We start from the raw sequence: 18,691 nt of genomic DNA, 5'->3' as shown, positions 1-18,691 counted from the left end.
ACCAGCTCTGGGCAATGTACCTGAGTTACCTGCCCTTAACCGACGTGGAAGTAGGTTCAGAGAGGGTAAAGGATATGCCCGAGGGGACAGCGCAGGTAAATGCAGGGAGCTGGGATGAGGACCCCGGACTGCCATCAGGCGGCCTGACAAGGGCCACCAACAGAGGGAGGCGGCATACAAAATCATTAATCCGGAGGTGTTCTACTTTATTTAGAAGGTGTGCCCTTCCGGGTGCTGGGAAGTGAAAAATATCATATTGGGACGGAGAGGGAGTGCAGATCGCCAGGTAAAAGAACTCTGTGGTGACCATTCCCATAAAGCCAATCTTGACTTGCTTTGGGTTCTTTTCATTGACTCTTGACTTTTTTGGAGGTCGCTGATCTCTCTTGAGAGTTATAGGAAAATGTGCTTATACACACAAAATTTTGCATGCTGGCCCAAGGGGTCTTAGACTTCTGAGCCTGTTCCTGGACCACAGGTTCAGAATGCCTGATCTCATGGCTTGGAGTTTTGTATGTTAAGTTTCCTTTTTTTTTTTTTTTAAAGATTTTATTTATTTATTTGACAGATAGAGATCACAAGTAGGCAGAGAGGCAGACTGAGAGAGAGGAGGAAGCAGGCTTCCCGCTGAGCAGAAAGCCCGATGTGGGGCTTGATCCCAGGACCCTGGGAACATGACAGAGGCTTTAACCCACTGAACCACCCAGGTGCCCCTGTATGTTAAATCTCTTAAAGGAAACCTTAGAATTCTGTCCTGAGGCTCCTTTTTTCTTCGGAGGTCCTTTAAAGTAAAAACAGGGAGTTTTCATCAATAACAAAACCATTAATAGTATGGGGACCCAGAATGTTATAAGTGAATTAAAAACACATTCATCTTATGAGGAAGTGTTCTGTGCTGTGGAAAGCTCTTTTTTCCTTTAAAAGCTTCTTTGTGTCTCTGATCTGTTCGTGTGTAGTGTTCCTGGTTCCTGGTTGGTCAGATTTCTTTCTTTTTTTCTTTTTAAAGATTTTATTTATTTATTTGAGAGAGAGAGACAGTGAGAGAGCGCATGAGCGAGGAGAAGGTCAGAGAGCGAAGCAGACTCCCCATGGAGCTGGGAGCCTGATGTGGGACTCGATCCCGGGACTCCAGGATCACGCCCTGAGCCGAAGGCAGTCGTCCAACCAACTGAACCACCCAGGCGTCCCCTTTTTTTCTTTTTTGATCAGGTTTCTTTCTGGGGATAGAACTTGGCCCCTCCAGTCTCCCCTAGACCCACCTGATGGGCCCTGAGGCTGGATTCAGCCTAGGCCCGTTGATGGTGTGGAGGAGGGTTGGGGGCGGGAAGCCCAGCCTCCTCCCTCTTGCCCTCACCGTGGGGTTCAGTGGCAGGTTGTGAGAAGGCATTTCAGTGGCTATGTGCTCTCACAGGTGTTTTCCATCTATAAACTCATTTAAACCTCTGGACAACCCTTGGTAGTACTTTCATGATCCTCATTTTGCAGATGAGAAAATTGAGGTACGGATAGGTTAAGTGATTTGCGCAATATGTGACGCTCAATGGGGGAGGCCCTGTGCTCACCCCCTACACCGTACTGCCTTGTTGGGCTGCGATAGAGACATGTTCTCTCTTCTCAGAGACCATCCTACATTTAGGGAGAAAGTAGGAAGGGGATGGCTTTGGCTTTTTTTTTTTTTTTTTTAAGATTTTATTTATTTATTTGAGAGAGAGACAGTGAGAGAGAGCATGAGCGAGGAGAAGGTCAGAGGGAGAAGCAGACTCCCCATGGAGCTGGGAGCCTGATGCGGGACTCGATCCTGGGACCCTGGGATCATGACCTGAGCTGAAGGCAGTTGTCCAACCAACTGAGCCACCCAGGCGTCCCTGCTTTGGCTTTCTTCATGGAGCAAGCAACAGATCTGGCCTTGGAACAGAGGATGTATATTGGCAGTCCCCGGCCAAATCCAGCCTCTAGGCATTATGTTTAGCCTGTACAGTATTAAACATATTTTTTAATTACTTGCCAACATTAAAATATCAAAAGAGTAAAAAAAATAAATATCCTAGCTATCCTGGCCCATGTTCCCGACAGGCTACAAGCAGCAGGAAGTGAGTAGTAGCTGACCTCATACACCCCAGTCCTCACCACTCCCTACTGCCTCCCTGAGTGTGTATATATTATTAGACTCACACATCTCTTTTTCATCTAATCTAGCTAACTTATTGAACTTAGCTATCTTTCTTTCTTTCTTTTTCTAAGACCCCAGAAGAGATGATTTATTGTACATGTGTTATATTCAGCCACACAAGAAAACAGAATTAGTCCAGAAAGTCACAGGTCCAGGGCAAAGGGCCCAAAGGGGCTATTTTTTGGTATGAGCAAGGTGGGTCTTTCAGCGGTGGTCATTGTGATCAGACGGCAGTTGGGTGTTCTAGGTCCATTGACTCAAGTTCTAGAAAGTAGACACGCTGTCCAGTAGTTTGTACCACGTCACTGGCCTCTGGCTTTCCTTATTTCTGCTCCTGTGGATTCTGTTGGTGCCCAAGGAAGAGCTTTACTAGGACCTCTCTGTCTCATCTTTTTCCCTTCAGCCTGCGCATTCCCTTCTTTCTCCACTTGGCTGTCATGGCGCGGAGGTTTCCAGAAGATGGCACTAAAGCCAAGAGAGCCCCAGTTTGCCTAGCTTCCAAGAGATGTCTATTCTTGAGCCGTGTCTGGGGAGGTCTTTTGTAGGTAGCTTAAAGGCCTTGTAAATTGGGTAGACAGGTCTCCTTAGAGCCCCAGGAGAACTGGAGGGTCTGCTCATGTCTCTAAATGCTATGTGGCCAGGGGTCTATGTAGAGGAGGTGGGCCAAATGTCTCTTCTTGAACAAGAGGGTTCTTGGCTGTGCAGCCTGGCTGTGAGCCCCTCACAGTCTCTGGAGACCCAAAAGAGAGGTTGAACCCAAGACTGACCTTCAGAGTGAGAGTGTTGTCATAGGGAATGAGCAGCTTGGTCCTGGCTGCTCCTCTGTGCTTTGGCTCTCTCTCCTCAGATATTGGGGTTTTGCTTACACCGTCTGAGAAATAAAACACAGCTCAGTAATGTGGGTCCAGAACAGAAATCTTAGCCAGCGCCTAGTGCTATCACTACCATTGAGTGATTCCTGTTTCTGGTGGGTGGTGGTTCCCCCTTGGTGACTGACCAGTTGTAATCTTTGGTCTGCTTTGTTTATGTATTTGACAGAGAGAAACATAGCGAAAGGGGGAACACAAGCAGGGGAGTGGGAAAGGGAGAAGCAGTCTCCCTGATGAGCCACGAGCCTGATGCAGGGCTTGATCCCAGGCCCCGGGATCATGACCTGAGCTGAAGGCAGATGCTTATAACTGACTGAGCCATCCAGGCATCCCTGTAATGTACTTTTTAAAAATTGTGGTAAATTAAATTGTGGTAAATTAATGCTTAAAAAAATTTTTTTTTGCTTACTCGATCACCACTTTAGAATCTTTTTTTAAAAAAGATTTTATTTATTCATTTTTTCAAGAGAATATTAAATAGTTTATTGATTATACATGATAATGGATGATACACAAGCTTTAATCCCATCTATAATATTATCTGATACCATAATTCAATTTAGATATATTGCATAGGATGTGCCAACAATCATATTAGATTTTATTTATTCATTTTTAACAGAGAGGGAGAGTACCAGGAGGGAGAGCCAACAGGCAGAATGAGAGGGAGAACCAGGCTCTCTGCTGAGCCAGGAGCCACATGTGGGACTCGATCTTAGGGCCCTGGGACCATGACCTGAGCCAAAGGCAGATGCTTAACCGACTGAGCCACCCAGGGGCCCCTGCTTTTTCTTTTTTTTTTTTTTTTTTAAAGATTTTATTTATTTATTTGTCAGAGAGAGAGGGAGAGAGAGTGAGCACAGGCAGACAGAGAGGCAGGCAGAGGCAGAGGGAGAAGCAGGCTCCCTGCCGAGCAAGGAGCCTGATGTGGGACGCTGGGATCATGACCTGAGCCGAAGGCAGCTGCTTAACCAACTGAGCCACCCAGGCGTCCCCCTGCTTTTTCTTTATAGGTTTATCCACTCTGCATATTTTTTCTCGGTAAAAGTTTTAAGTGTTACAGTGTTACATGATCAATGTAAGAAAAATTAAACATTAGAGGCTAGAGACTAGAAAATGTCCCCTGCCTCAGTCCCTGCCCCCAGAGGTAACCCTGATGTTCATCTGCTGATCATAGTTCTGGAGATTTCCCCTTACCCCCACCTATACATAATTTTTAAAAAATTAGATGATTCTGTTTTACAACTTGGTTCTATCCCTTAAAACTTTCTTTTTTGTGTCTTCCTGTAAGGCTGGCTCACTCTTTTCGGGGGCAGAACTTTTGAAAGTTGAGTTTGTCCTTCTCATGACCCTGTGGTTTCTCCAGGTCCGAGAGAGCTCATTTGTGCCTTGAAAACTTGCCTTGAGGGTCTGCATGTAGATTCAAACCAAAAGGACCACCCCTACTTAATTTATTTTGTGGAAAGAAGGGCCTCTGGTAAAAATCCAACTAAGAAAGTCATTTCCAAGGCGCCTGGGTGGCTCAGTTGGTTAAGCGTACGACTCTTCATTTCGGCTTAAAGCCCGTGATCTCAGTGTCATGAGGCTGAGCCCCACGTCTGGCTCCATGCTCAGCACGGAGTCTGCTTGGAAGTCTCTCTCTCCCTCTCTCTCTGCCCCTCTCCCTCCTTAGTCTCGCATCCTCTCTGGATAAAGAAATAAAATCTTAAAAAAAAAAAAAAAAAAAGGAAGAAAGGCATTTCCTTTCCCTGTCTTTGTGAAACCCTTGGGATTTGGCACTGAGATACCTTCAGTGACTTCCTTCTTTCAAGATACTTCTTCAGCTGCAGGTGCAGGATGTTGGCCGGTACCTAATGGGAAGAGTAAGAAATCAGGAGACGAGACCCTTGAGTCCAATTTTGGTTTCTGTTCTTTGCTGCTTGCGGTGTGGTCGAGTCACTCTGCCTTTCTGTTTACCTGCGGGTGAAACGTGGGTATTGGACTAGCTGTGCTTTATCTCTCTGGGGACCAGATTCTATAGGCCCTTGGCCGTCCCGAAGTTCTTAACCCTGAGAAACCTGAGCGTCTTTCCCATAAAATGGGGGTAGTAACAGGGATCTGTGTCACTGGATTACTTTGAGGGACGGTGAGGTAATGAACACCGAGCACTCCTAGTAAACCCTTGGAGAAAAATTAGATATTCTTAGGTAAACAGTCAAAAGAGACTAGCTGGTTTTGCCCGTCTCCCCACCGTTCCCAAGCTCTGCCCCCACCTCTCAGCTTCCCTCCATCTGATTTCGAGGTTAATGATCACCACTGGTGTAAGTTTCTTAGGGCTGCCATAACAAGGAGGCGCAGACTGGCTTAAAACAACAGAAAGTCACTTTCTCACCATGCTGGAGGCCGGAAGTCTGAAATCAAGGCTGTGTTTGCTCTGAAGGCTGTAGGGATGGAAGGATCCTTCCTTGTCTTCTCTAGCTTCTCACCGTTGCCAGCAATCTTTGGCATTCCTTGGCTTGTAGCTACATCATTTCAATCTCTGCCTCCTTGTTTACATGGTTGTTTGTCTTCCCTATGGGTCATCTTCTCTTACCAGGACAGTGGTCATTGGATTAGGGCCCGGGTCCTAACATGGTTACGTCTGCAAAGACTCCATTTCCCAGTAAGGTTACATTCTGAGGTTTTGCCCATGAATATTGAGGGGCGCACTGTTCAACCCAATGCATCATCATCTTTTTTTCTCTTCCATCCTGGATTGGGAACAGTGAGGTGGGAGTTGCCCTGGGAGTAGCCATTCCTTCTAGAAGAATCTGTCTACTGGAACTCAGGGAGAGCGCTGTGGCTCCTGATGGGAGGAAAGGAAGGCATGTGGCTACTGGGGGGCAGTCCTCATAGGGACTGTAGATGACTTGAAAATGCCTGGCAAGGTTGTGAAGGGTTTGGGTCTAAGTGGGTCGTGACCACTGAGGTTGGCAGTAAGAGGGTCTTTGTCAGAGAACCCTCCAAGGTGATTCTTCAGTGGTCCTTGTTAATTAAAATAATGCCAGCCTCTCTTTCCCGCAGTGCCATGCCCCCCTGGTTGTGAGAGTGTCAGCTGGGGATGAAAATACCAGCTTGCAGCAGACAGCCACCTTTCTTACTGCACAGAATTGTGGGACTCTGGAATTAGGAGGCTGGAAGAGGCATCGAGGGGCCGTTATTTTCAGGTGTCATATATATATGTGTATATATATATATACATACAAAATACAACAATACAACTGTATGTATGTATACAAATTTATGTATATATATACATACAATATACAATATACATATACTATATATATGTATATATCTACATATATATGTATCACAACATGTGTATACATATATACAATATACATATATATATTTAAAGAAAGAAATCAGTTGTATTGTTGTTTCATCAAAACCCAAATATAAGAGGAAAGAAAATAATCCTAAGTGAAGAGTATGTTATCCAAATAGGTACTTTTTTTTTTTTTTTTAAAGATTTTATGTATTTATTTGACAGAGAGAAATCACAAGTAGAGGGAGAGGCAGGCAGAGAGAGAGAGGGAAGCAGGCTCCCCCCTGAGCAGAGAGCCCGATGCGGGACTCGATCCCAGGACCCTGAGATCATGACCTGAGCCGAAGGCAGCGGCTTAACCCACTGAGCCCCCCAGGCGCCCCGGTACTGTCTTTTAAGACCAAAATTTCTGGAGTCAGGCTGACTCCCAGATGCCGTGCATCAGGCAGTCAAATGCTGTTGGGGAAAGTGAAAAAATGGAGAAAGAACATGTGCCTCATCAAATTCAGTGAGGCAAGAGGCATAAAGCCTTACTTAGCACAGGGCCTTTAAGTGCTTGGAACCTAGAGATGATGATGATGATGATGATGATGGTTTCAGACAGTGAAAAATGAAAACAGGTCCGTTTAGGGTCAAGTGTGAGAGTCTGTGAAACCCATGACCATGGAAGGTGTGTGTACAACTTTACTCTCAGGGGGCCATCAGCCCGACCCTGGAATACACCTGCTTGTTTAAGCACCGCCCGCCCCGCCGTCTTGCTGTTTTACAGAATAGTAAGGTGTAGGGCCCAGACCTCCAGCACTATTAGCTGTTTAGTTTACTTCTCCCCCCCACCCCCCCAACCTGCTTCAGAGGAGCCAAGAAGCAGGAAGCTTGGCTTGCTCCCACCCAAAAGATGACCCAGAGCCCAGACAATGGCATAGTCAGGTTCAGGCTGTCCTGCTGGGGGTTGCGTGTCAGACTGAGCCCTGGGTCTGGTATTTCGGTTGGGCAGTGAGGGGCCGGAGGGTTGATACAAGGATGAATGACACAGGCCTCTCACCTAGCGAGCTCCCGGCATGATGGTGGAACAGCCATGGGTGCCCCCAGTTCTCTGCCTCTCCCACCTCAGGGAACGAAGGAGAACAGCAAAGGGCCAGATACCCGAGTTCTAGACATCTGGGCAAAGCCTAGACCCCAAAAATGGGTAGGTCAAGCCGTGTTCCTTGGGACTTTTTTTTTGGCTTCAAATGAAATGGTGGGCACCTGAATCACCTTCTTACCCCTTCTCGTTATGTAGCTAAATGAGCGCTTAGACTGCCCTTCCAACTAAATACACTTTTAAAATTTCTATTTTAAATTTCCCTGTGCTTAGAGCTTCGGAAGTGGCTGAGTTCTGTGAACGGAGGACAGGGGCAAGGTATTCCAGCAGAAAATAGGACAGAAGCCGCAAGAGAGCGGACAACATTTGTGGATCGTTTACTGTGGACCAGGTCCCTCCCGAGCACTGTGATTCTCGCCACAAGCTGGCACAGTGGGGACTGTCGTCATCCCATTTCATAGATGAGGAAACTGAGACTTCAAGAGGTCTAGCTACAAATTATGTAGCTAACAGGCTTCTAACCACACTGTGCTCTGGCTAGTGTAGGGTGTTGGCCGCTGTGACAAATGCCTATGAACTTGGTGGCTTAAAACAACAGAAACTTACTCTCTTCCAGTCTGCTCTGCCCCCTGGGAAAGCTCTGGTGGGGCGGGGGTCGGGAGTGGGGGGTGGAGGGGGCTCTTCCTTGCTCTTCCAGCTTCTAGTGATTCCTGGTGTTTCTTGGCCTGCGGCCACGTCACTACGGTCTCTGCCTCTGTCCTCTCAGGATCTTGTTCCTTGTGTGTGTGTTCAGATTTCCCTCCTCTTTCTCTTACTCACAGACTGCTGTCACGGAACGCCGAGCGGCACAGTCAGTTAAGTGTCCGACGTGGTTTTGGCTCAGGTCATTATTTCAGGGTTGTGAGATTGAGTCCTGCCTTGGACTCAGGGCTGAGTGTGGAATCTGCTTGGGACGCTCTCCCTCTCCCTCTACCCCCCTGCTCCCACCATGCAAGCACTGTGCAAGCTCAGTGTGCTCTCTCTGTCCAATATATAAATAAGTTTTCTTTTTAAAAAAATAAAGGATCTTATTGTTTTATTATAATATAGCATGATTTTATGAAGATTCTGATAATCAGGATTCCTTAATCTACACTATTACATTGATTTAATTAAATTCTAATTAAATTAGAATTCTTGGTATTCCAATTGATTTACTGATAGCTACAATTCTTCTTTAATGATTCAGAGTTAGGGGCGCCTGGGTGGCTCAGTGGGTTAAAGCCTCTGCCTTCAGCTCAGGTCATGATCCCAGGGTGCTGGGATCGAGCCCCACATCGGGCTCTCTGCTCAGCAGGAAGCCTGCTTCCTCCTCTCTCTCTCTGCCTGCCTCTCTGCCTATTTGTGATCTCTGTCTGTCAAATAAATAAATAAAATCTTTAAAAAAAAATTCAGAGTTAATGATTAATAATCTTTAATGATTTAATAAAGTAAAAATTATTTTATTTTAATTTATTTATTTGACAGGCAGAGATCACAAGTAGGCAGAGAGACAGGCAGAGAGAGAGAGAAGGGGAAGCAGGCTCCCCACCAAGCAGAGAGCTCGATATGGGGCTCGATCCCAGGACCCTGAGATCATGACCTGAGCCGAAGGCAACGGCTTAACCCACTGAGCCACCCAGGTGTCCCCTGATTCTGTTTTTTATTTTATTTATTTATTTTTAAGATTTTATTTATTTACTTGACAAGCAGAGATCACAAGTAGGCAGAGAGGCAGGTAGAGAGAGAGGAAGAAGCAGGCTCCCTGCTGAGCAGAGAGCCCGATGTGGGGCTCGATCCCAGGACCCTGGGATCATGACCTGAGCCGAAGGCAGCGGCTTTAACCCACTGAGCCACCCAGGTGCCCTGATTCTGTTATTTTAAATGCATTTGTTTTGCATAATGAAAAGTAACCAAATACTTATATTTTTTTCCTCCAAAGAAATCTCTTAAGATCTCTATTGCAAAATCAGTCTATTTGTTTAATAAATTTTCTTTGAAAAGATGTGTCCCTTAAAAAAAAAATAAGATCTTACCTCTTTTTTTTTTTTTAAGATTTTATTTATTTATTTGTTAGTTAGAGAGAGAGAGCACGAGCAGGGGGAGCAGCAGGCAGAGGGAGAAGCAGACTCCCCACTAGGGAGAAGCCTGATGGGGGACTTAATTCCAGGACTTTGGGATCATGACCTGAGCTGAAGGCAGACACTTAACCGACCGAGCCACTCAGGCGTCCCAATAAAGAAATCTTAAAAAAACAAAAACAAAACCAAAAAAACACTAGTCACTGTATTTGGGGCACAACCCTAAAATCCCAGATAATTTCATCTGGATATTCTTAACGAATTACATCTGCCAAGAACCTTTTTGCAAATAAGGCCACATTCACTGGTACCAGGGATTAGGATCTGAACATACCTACTCAAGAGATACAGGTCAGCCCAGTACAGGTGGGTTTTTACAGGCGGTACAAGCTGCCTGTGGCAAGGGGAGAGTGCCTCAGTCTGCTGAACCCACTGCCGTGGTCTGAGCTGCTCCATGCCTCGGTACCGTCACTTGACTGTTGGTTTGGTTGATGGTTGGGGATTCTTTTTTTTTTTTTTTTTAAGATTTTTATTTATTTATCAGAAAGAGAGAGGGGGAGAGAGCAAGCACAGGCAGACAGAATGGCAGGCAGAGGCAGAGGGAGAAGCAGGCTCCCTGCCGAGCAAGGAGCCTGATGTGGGACTTGATCCCAGGACGCTGGGATCATGACCTGACCCGAAGGCAGCTGCTTAACCAACGGAGCCACCCAGGCATCCGGATGGTTGGGGATTCTTAATGCCTGCCTCTGTTTTATTATTGTCAGTTATTGTTAACACCCCACCTTGTGGAGCCGTGGGGCCTGAATCCGTTGTTAGCCAGTTAAACCTGCCGAGAGAGTTGGCCTAACAGGGAGCAGAGAGGTCCAGCACATCTGTTGTCTGTGGTGATCTTGGGGGTCAGGTCCCAGCAGAAGGGGCCTGGTGGCCCCAATCTTTCCCTTTTATTTTTTTTGGAAAGGTTTTATTTATTTGACAGAGAGAGAGATCACAAGTAGGCAGAGAGGCAGCCGGGGTGGGGGTGGGGAGCAGGCTCCCCGCTGAGCAGAGAGCCTGATGTGGGGCTCCATCCCAGGACCCCGAGACCACAACCCAAGCCGAAGGCAGAGGCTCAACCCACTGAGCCACCCAGGCATCCCTCTTTCCCTTTTAGAAAGCCTGGCCTACGCTCTTCTACTCAGAAGGTTTATGGGTGTAACCCAGAGAGCCCTGGGCTGGTCCCTGCACCCAGGCTTCCTAGTCTCTGTTTCCAAGAGCCCCAGGGAGTGTATAAATAGAGGCAGGACGTGATTCTCTTCAGCACAATTTATTTCGCAGAGAGTCAATCCCCAGTTAGAAAAATCTCTTCCTGTAACCTGTCACAAACAAACGAAAATAACTTCTCTGAGGGACGGAACCCTGAGCGCCTCCTGGTGGCCCCCGAGGGCTGTGGAGGGGGACCGTTTCCTGCGGGGAGTGTGTGAGCGAGATTCCAGGGCCCTCGGGGAAGTCTGTTAATTTTCATTTTTATTTACTTATTTTTTCAATGACTTTTTAATGACTTTTTTTCAAAGTAGGCTTCACGCCCAGCTTGGAGCGAAGCTTGAACTCATGACCCTGAGGTATGACCTGAACTGAGACCAAGAGTTGGGACTTTTAACCAACGGAGCCACCCAGGCGCACCTTCTATTAATTTTTAATTATTATTTATCATTACTAATGTATTTATTATTGATAATACTTACAGCTTCAGTAATAGCTTTTTGTAACCAGACATTCTTGAGGCCTCACTTTGCTTGTGAGTTATGAACTCCAGCTCTGATATCGAAGTGACAGGAAGTCTTGAGACAGTTCAGAAACTCCGGGAGAACCAAGGCGAGTGGACATGATGTTCAGTCTTACGCAGAGTGGTGTTGGCTTGCTGGTGGCCTGTGGCCCGAACTGGCCCACAGATACTGTTTGGCTTATAGTTGTTTTTTTATTTTCGTTTTTGAGGTTTTTTTCATTTTTATTTTTGTTTTTAAGTTTTCTGTCAGTTGCCAGCATTTAAGAGATTTCAGATAACACTCTGGATCTTTGATTTCTTCTGAAAAAATCAGAGAGCAGGTGGGGACTTTCATTCCCACAAGAGATTAGTCATTTGGAACTGAGTAGCATTTGCCCTCCCTGAATGGGGCCTGTGGCCTCTGGTATGCCTGAGACCACACCACTCTCTAGGGCTCTAGTCTGTGGGTCTGTGAATACCTTGCCTTTTTTTTTTTTTTTTTTAAAAGATTTTATTTATTTATTTGTCAGAGACAGAGGGAGAGAGAGCGAGCGAGCACAGGCAGAGGCAGAGGGAGAAGCAGGCTCCCTGCAGAGCAAGGAGCCCAACGTGGAACTCCATCCCAGGACCCTGGGATCATGACCTGAGCCGAAGGCAGCTGCTTAACCAACGGAGCCACCCAGGCGTCCCTACCTTGCTTTTTTTTTTTAATATTTTATTTACTTATTTGACAAACAGAGATCACAAGTAGGCAGAGAGGCAGGCAGAGAGTGAGAGGGGGAAGCAGGGTCCTCGCCAAGCGGAGACCCCAATGTGGGACTCTATCCCAGGACCCTGAGATCATGACCTGAGCCAAAGGCAGAGGCTTATCCCACTGAGCCACCCAGGTGCCCCGATTCCTTGCATTTTATCTGCTTGGTTCCTGGAAGCATTTGAGTTTGTCGACCCAGCCTGGAGTTTGATATGGGGGTAAGGGGACAGGAAGTCCCATGGAAGTGATGGGCTCCACTGCTTGCACCATATGGTGAGATAGATCTATCTAGATCTATATAAGGTATCTAGATTTAGGGGGAGGGGGTGTTGGGAGAGGGTGGCTGAGTTATGGACATTGGGGAGGGTATGTGCTATGGTGAGTGCTGTGAAGTGTGTAAACCTGGCGATTCACAGACCAGTACCCCTGGGGCTAATTATACATTATATGTTAATAAAAAATTAAAAAATTAAAAAAGATATCTAGATACAGATATCTGTGAATTGAAAGGTTTTGCCTAAACATAGAGCTTCTTCCTGTGGGGGGGAAATATATATATATATATATATATATATATATATATATATATAAAATTTTTATGCTGTTTTGGAGGGTAGGGAAACATTATTAGAATAAACAACAGAAAATCCTGGTGTATTGTAGAAATTCATATGAATTTCATATGGACTGTTAGGAACCATGAAATGTCAACAGAATTTTGTGTTTGTGCAGGCCCTCACTGGGCACATGTGTGTCTTCCCTCTGTGATGGGGGCAAAGTTTCAAGAATGTTTTGTAGAGTTAGTGGTTGAATGAATTCTCTGTTTTGTAAGGAATAGGCGAGGATGACTTGCTTCTGTATTTGTTCATCAGATGGTGAATGTGAGCTCAGATTGTCTCCTGGTTTTTCAATAATGGGGTATAGGTCAGCCCCAGAGTTTGCTGGAATGGTTTCCTGAGGCTTTATCACCCGACGTTACTACCTGGGCTTGTAGTTAGATGGACCTGGTCAGTGTCAGGTTCGGTCACCTTCCAGCTGTGTGACCTTGGGCACGTCACTTAACCCCTCTGAACTTTAGTTTCTGCTTCTGGGGAGAAAGGAGGAGACTCAGCCCTATCCCACAGAGAGGATTAGTCCAGAGCAAGCATGAATGCTCCTAAGAAGGGTAGTAAAATCACATCTCACTTCACAGAGTAAAGTCAAGGGTAGATATTACTGTTCTAAGCTGTGGCTTCCTCAAGGTCATATAGTCTGCAATGTACAGAACTTGAAGCCATGTCTTCTGACTCTGGGACCAGTGTTGTCACAGGCATGAAAGTAATAGCTTAAGTTGTGAGATATTATTTCTTCTGTGTGTACTTTCTAGAACCTCTGAGTTCAGTCCTTAGGGATTACTTTGCCCCACTGTCTCCTCCCTTTTTAAAAAAAAATTGTGGTAGGTGTGGGGTGCCTGGCTGGCTCAGTTGGAAGGGCATGTGACTCTTGATCTTGGGGTCATGAGTTCCAGCCCCACGTTGGGTGTAGAGACTACATAAACAAAAATAAAACCCTTTAAAAAATTAAAAATTGTAGTAAATCATCCATCGCATAAAATTTATCATTTTAACCATTTTTTAAGTTCCCATTCAAAGACATGAAGTACATTTACAGTGTTTTGCAGCATTAAGGCATGAAGTACATTTACAGTGTTTTGCAGCATTTTTTTTAAAAGATTTTATTTATTTACTTGACAGACAGAGATTACAAGTAGGGAAGAGAGAGAGGAGGAAGCAGGCTCCCTGCAGAGCAGAGAGCCCGATGTGGGGCTCGATCCCAGGACCCTGGGATCATGACCTGAGCCCAAGGCAGAGGCTTTAACCCACTGAGCCACCCAGGCGCCCCTGTTTTGCAGCATTAAACAACTCCCTGCTTTTCCCTCCCAGAGCCCTGGCAGCCCCCACTCTGTTTTATGCTTGTATGAACCTGACAGCTTTAGGGAGCTCATGTAAGTGGAATCACGTGCTAGTTGTACCTGACTCAACAGAATGTCCTCCAGGTTCATCCATATTATAGCAATGTCATGATTTCCATCCTTCTTTGAGCTGAGTAATATTCTGTCACGTGGATAGACCTCATAATATCTATCCACCCGTCCACTGAGTTGTCCACATGGCTGTTGGGAGTCATGCTGCTAAGGAATGTGGCCCCCTCTCTTCTTGAGGGATAGGTTGAGTACGACCTTGGTTGGAGCACAGGTTGTGGAATTTTGGGGTCCCTACCTCTTCCTGGCTGAGTGGTCTTAGACCGTTCCCTCACCCCCTACACCCCAGTAGTCTCTTCTGGAAATGATGGCAGTCCATATCACAATGTGTTTAAGAGCATTGGTTGAGAGAGTGGATATGGCATATTTATTACGGTGCCCATCCCAGAGCTAACACTCAATATATCCTACCCTTGTATATTCGTTCAACAAAATACATGGTGCCTGCTTCCTGATGGTTCCATTTCCCCCCACACCTAGCCTGTTCCACCCATCCCAAGTGGCAGACCAAGTGGGAATGACCCACTTGGGTCCATGTACTAATGGGTACAATGTCTGGGGTCCATTTTTTTTTAAGATTTTATTTATTTATTTGACAGAGAGACGCAGTGAGAGGGAACATAAGCAGGGGGAGAGGGAGAGGGAGAAGCAGGCTTCCTACAGAGCAGGGAGCCCGACGTCCGGCTCGATCCCAGGACCCTGGGATCATGTCCTGAGCTAAAGGCAGATGCCTAACGACTGAGCCACCCAGGCACCCCTCTGGGGTCCATTTAATTCAAAGCCAAAACTGCTAAAAAAAAAAAAAAAATTTTTTTTTGGTCTACTTTTTATCATCATTGGGAAATGGCAGTTCTAAACAATGTCAGTGATGAAACACTCCTCCTCCCCCCGTGCATGGATCATTCCCCCTGCCCCTACCCCCAACCTTCGATAGCCTCTTTCATGCCCCATGTGTAGCCCACAACTGAAGCTGAATCATGCTTGTATTCTTGGTTCGTTTCTGTCATATTTCTTGTTAAATATGCGACATGCACGTTAGGAAAATTGGCAGCCTACTAATCCCATTCTCCTTTATGGTGGCTGTTACTGCTGTCTGATTGGCATTTGAGAGGGCGCCTGGGTGGCTCAGTCGGTTGAGCATCTAACTCTTGATCTCAGCTCAGTTCTTGATCTTGGGATCATGAGTTCAAGCCCCATGTTGAGCTCTACCCTGGGTGCGGAACCTACTTTAAAAAAATGGCTTTCTATGATAGGATTTTATGTCTCAGAATGGTGTTAGATTGACAGGAAAATTCTGCAGATAATACAGTTTCCACTCCCCCGCCCCCCACAGTCTCCCCTAGGATTAACATGGTATATTAGTGGAGCACATTGGTTACAGTTAAACCAACATTGATACATTATTGCTAACTAAAGTCTAGAGTTTATTCACACTTCCTTAGTTTTTAACCGAGTGTGTATTTGGGGATCCCACCCAAGAGAGCACTAGCACTACCTCTGAATTTGTCATTTCTCCTTAGGCTCCTCTTGGCTGTGACGGTTTCTCAGACTTTTTTTGTTTGTTTTGTTTTGTTGACCTTGACGGATTTGAGGAGTACTGGTCAGGGATTTTGTAGAAAGTCCCTCTTTGGGGATTTGTGGCTTTACTTATTTATTTTTAAAGTTATTTACTGGAGGCTTACTGTAGGTTAGTCATTGTGCGAAGCTTGGGATATAGCAATGAAATGAAGACATCTATAAACGGCGTTTATAAATCAGCGACATTGATGCTAGACTTGGAGAGAGCTGTGTGGGCTGAGGATTGAACCCAGACAGCGCCAAGTTTGACCCTTGATTCACCGTCCTGTTTGCCACCTCCCATGGGCAGAGGAGAATTCCACAGGTGGATCCAGCATAGTAAGCACATCTTGAAATGTCTGGCAACCGTGGAATGATGAGAAAGCTAAGACAATAGAACAAAATAGAAGTGAGTTGCTTTCATTTCCAGTGAATAGATTAGGGAAAGTGAGTTTAAGTAATCTTTACCTATATTTCTCTTTTGATCTCTTCTGCTTCTCCTGGTAAGTTCTACTATGCAGCTTTCTCTGCTTTTAAATGTCCCTGTAGGAATGTTTTTGCATAATGCAGACACCCATGGTCAAGTGCAGAATAGGCCAGTGGCAGATCTGTCTGTCCCTAAATGCTCTTTCATGGCATGTTGTGGGTGTATCCAAAAAAACCACGTGTGAAGTGGTCATGGGATGGGAAGTCTGGTGCTGGAGAGTGGGGTTCAGGGGCTCTGCCCTCCTGGTCTAGAGCAGGACCCAAGCCCTTTGAGTCTTTCTGAGCCTTGACTGCCTCACATGCTCACCTCTAACTTAGGGGTAATTTGTTGGAGTAGAATCTTACACCTGGATGAGGTTCTAAGGCCAAAATCTGGTGGAGTCAGCATTACCCTTGGAAAGCCTTTGGTCCACCCACAAAGATACGAACACCGTTCCCCATGTGGGAGATCCCTGCACAGCCTGGGGGTTTGTCTGTCACAGCCCACTTTCCTGCCAGCATTTGGTCAGATGGCTCCATCCTTGGTCACACCAGATTAAGGATCTACTTGTGTTTGTGGCCCATGTTGGAATAAACAGTGACATGTCTTTATTGCACCAGGATTAGAATACACATGGCTTGCTGGCTGATGGAAGAAAAGAGGTCTCACAGGTATCAAGACCTCATGGTTGGCTTTGTTTTTCATTGTCCTGCATATGTATTTAAGTTTATGTACATTAGAGCCTCTCAATGCCCTGGCCAGCCCAGTCCAAGGGCTGTTGGTAGAGACTGAATGAGATCGTGGATGTGAGGACCCATGGTGCTCTAGACAAATGTTTGAAGTTGACAGATGTTTAAATATGATCAGTGAGCTATACAGTCATGGGAGTCATAGGGAGGCGCGTGATTTGCTATTTAAACATTTTGGGGGGAATGCGGGATACTGCATGTCTTCTGGCCTCTGAGGAGCCCTGGTGACTTGGTTTCTACTGAGTGTGAAGATGATTGTTGACTCAGTAGAGGGCTTTTTTGGGTTGGGTACAGTCTTCGACCCCTTCAGGAACCTCCCCTCTACTCCGGGCTAATATGACTCCTTTGTTTGGCCACAGAATGTCCTGAAGGAGCACGCGGAGGATGACCCCAGTCTGGCCATCACTGGGGTCCCTGTAGTCACTTGGCCAAAGAAGACGCCAAAGGTAAGATGCAGATCGCCTGCAGCTGGGAGACCACTCGCACTGCCTTTCGCATCTCCTGTAAGATGACTGTCGGCAGCTTTTCCGTGGGGACTCCTGGCAGAGGGCACCCCAATGAAGATGAATGGTTTTGGTGATTTGTCTATTGCAAGTTTTTGGTTTTTGAAAGCAACGATTTTCCCTAAGCTGTGGAAACTGCAGGCAGTGCCCCCTGGTGGTCATTCAGAAAACTGTAGGGGAGCGATGCCTCCTCACCTTTCCCTATCTTAGGTGTGAGTTCTTTCTCTTCTTCCTTCTCTCCTTTCTCTTTTTTCTCCTTCTCTTTTTCCTCCAGGTGCTTCAGGGGCTGTTTCCTCTCTTTTGAAAGTAACTTTTTTCTCTTTTATTTTTCTTTCCTCTTTTAATTTTCTCCATTAATTTTGATTGAGCCTGGAAAAGTCTAATCAAATAGGAAAGGACAAAGACCCTAGGGAGAATGATAGTAACATCACTGGGGACTTACCAGAAGCAAGTTGCTTTCCCTCACCATCTGCATCCCTTAATCTTCTTTAGACTCCAGCAACCCTGTAGGGCAGATACTCGGGACTCTCATTTTACAGATGAGGAAACAGAGGTTTACAAAGGTCAAGTCACTTGTGAGGGCACTTGGCAGAGCCGAGTGTGGGATGATCAGTCTGCGTGACAGCAGAGACCAGACTGTTAACAAGTGTCCATCTCAAAGTCCGGAGAAATCCAGTAAGATTTTGGTGTGCCTTCTTCCAAAGTCCGTGCTAGGGTGGGACATGTATGTATCAAACCTGTCTGATCACACTCAGACTTAACACTTTCTTGAGCAAGTTCTAGAAACGTCCTGAACCTTGCTTTCCTCATCTGTAAAAAGGGGTTATGCCAGCAACTCCTTCAAATGGTTGTTGGGGCGACTAGATGAGATCGTGCATTATTGAATTTGTTTCTGGTTAATTGTAAAGAACAAAAAACAGAGCAATGCATGCAAGTTCTTAGGACAAGGACTGACCAGTAGTTAGTGCTCTTTAAACGTTGTGACTTAAGGGGCCTCTCGACTGATGGGTATTTTTTCTGATTTTTTTTTCCTGTTATAAGAGACATATAGAGGAATTTTCTAGATCTGTGCTGTCTAAAATGGTAGTTGCTGGTTATATGGCTGTTAAGCACTTGAAATATGGCAAGCCCAAACAAGATGTGCTCTAAGTGTAAAATACACAACAGATTTCAAAGACTTAAGTGCAAAGAAGAACACTGTAAAATTACTCATTCATTTACTTTTTTATGTTGATTGCTTATTGAAATTAGGGTTGCCAGATTTTAAAAAGAATGCCTATTTAACTGAATATCACATAAACAACAGGTAAAACTTTTAAGTGTAAGTATAGCCCACATACCGCATGGAATATACCTATGCTGGAAAAGAGTATTCATTGTTCATCTGAAATTTAAC

The 18,691-nt window shown here is 45.6% G+C and overlaps 1 protein-coding gene across 14 annotated transcripts in view; it reads left to right on the top strand.

The window, feature by feature from the left end:
* The window catches only part of KDM2B (lysine demethylase 2B), a 125,660-nt gene that overhangs the window by 59,280 nt on the left and 47,689 nt on the right, over positions 1–18,691 (top strand). For all 14 annotated transcript variants that reach the window (XM_044244320.1, XM_044244316.1, XM_044244314.1 and 11 more), the window contains one exon: positions 17,152–17,238. In XM_044244320.1, the coding sequence (XP_044100255.1) occupies positions 17,152–17,238 (87 nt within the window). The remainder of the gene's footprint in view (positions 1–17,151; positions 17,239–18,691) is intronic.

This window comes from Neovison vison, chromosome 3 (genome assembly GCF_020171115.1).
Source record: "Neovison vison isolate M4711 chromosome 3, ASM_NN_V1, whole genome shotgun sequence".
NCBI classification, from domain to species: domain Eukaryota; kingdom Metazoa; phylum Chordata; class Mammalia; order Carnivora; family Mustelidae; genus Neogale; species Neogale vison.
The sequence above is the reverse complement of the archived record's forward strand: the minus strand, read 5'-3'. Positions and strand labels throughout refer to the sequence as shown.